General features: G+C 45.7%; 1 protein-coding gene across 1 annotated transcript in view; it reads left to right on the top strand.

Moving 5' to 3' along the window:
• Positions 1 to 940, top strand: part of LOC106510825 (protein NLRC3) — a gene marked incomplete in the record, with an annotated part of 11,962 nt that extends 11,022 nt beyond the window's left edge. Inside the window, 2 exon segments of the mRNA XM_013999551.1 lie at positions 584 to 671; positions 752 to 940. Coding sequence (XP_013855005.1) covers positions 584 to 587 — 4 coding nt within the window.
• Positions 941 to 1,386: the final 446 nt, after the last annotated feature.

Here is a 1,386-nt window from a genome sequence, read left to right on the forward strand (position 1 = left end):
TTCCTACCCTCGTCTGTGGTCATGAACTTTGGGTAGTGACCGAAAGAACGAGATCGTGGTTACAAGGGGCCAAAATGAGTTTCCTCCGCAGGGTGTCTGGGATCTCCCTTAGAGATAGGGTGAGAAGCTCAGTCATCCAGGAGAGACTCAGAGTAGAGCCGCTGCTCCACATCCAGAGGAGCCAGTTGAGGTGGTTCATCTGGTTAGGACTCCTCCTGGACTCCTCCCTGGTGAGGTGTTCCGGGTGTGTCCCACTGGGAGGAGACCCAGAGGAAGACCCAGGACACACTGGAGGGGCTATGTTTCTCAGCTGACCTGGGAACGCATTGGGATTCCTCTGCTTGAGCTGGCCCAAATGGCTGGGGAGAGGGAAGTCTGGGTCTCTCTGCTTAGGCTGCTGCCACCGCGRCCYGACCCCAGATAAGCGGCAGAAAATGGACGGACGRACGGCAGAGGAAAAATCCACAATGTAGCTTTAGTTTGAACAGCAGGGAATTTCTGAGGTTGAAATTGTTTGAATCTTCCTCTAAACATCATTTGTTCACCCCATGACTCTGAACCACTGGTCCATGTCTCCCTGCAGCTGAATCAGAACCACCAGAAGAACCCACTTAAATGTTCTGATCCACCAAAAAACCTCCAAGTGTCTTTCCAAAGCAGACGTCTTGATTGTGAGTCTGGATCAGATCCACTGACAGACTGTGGACCTGACTGAAGCAGAAATGTAACATGTTCTCTCCTTCATCTGCAGCTCAGAGACAAATTAAGAGTCTGCAGAGATTCACTGAGTTACACAGTCAGAGGAGATGAAGAACAGATGTTCATCAGATGATATCACTGTTTACTCATCAGATGATTTCACTGTTTACTCATCACATGATGACATCACTGTTTATTAGACAGGTCAGCTGATTTTATTACAACTGATTTATTTTTCTGTCATCAGAGCTGTTAATATTGGACTCTCAGAGGCTCACTGTGAAGTTGTGGCTTCAGCTCTGAAGTCCAACCCCTCCCATCTGACTGAACTGGACCTGAGTGGGAACCAGAACCTGTCTGACTCTGGAGTGAAGCTTCTGTGTTCTGGTCTGGAGAGTCCAAACTGTAGACTGGAGGTTCTGAGGTCAGTTCACTGCAGCTGTTGGAGGTTTTCTATGTTTGTCCAACTAAAATCATTCACTGATCCTTCACAACTGATTCATTTAGAAATGTTTCCTTCATTTCAAAAGTTCAACTTGAACACATTTGTTTTAAATTTTCTCTTTCCAAACACCTAAAAACCTTTTTAGAACTAAAACATGTTTGCTGCTTGTTTGAACCTTTAAAGAACTTTTACTGGTTTAAATATTAAACATCAGTTTTCACCTTCAGCTCTGTGGGTTTTGA

Source organism: Austrofundulus limnaeus, unplaced genomic scaffold, assembly GCF_001266775.1.
Source record: "Austrofundulus limnaeus strain Quisiro unplaced genomic scaffold, Austrofundulus_limnaeus-1.0 Scaffold2340, whole genome shotgun sequence".
In the NCBI taxonomy this organism is placed as follows: Eukaryota; Metazoa; Chordata; class Actinopteri; order Cyprinodontiformes; family Rivulidae; genus Austrofundulus; species Austrofundulus limnaeus.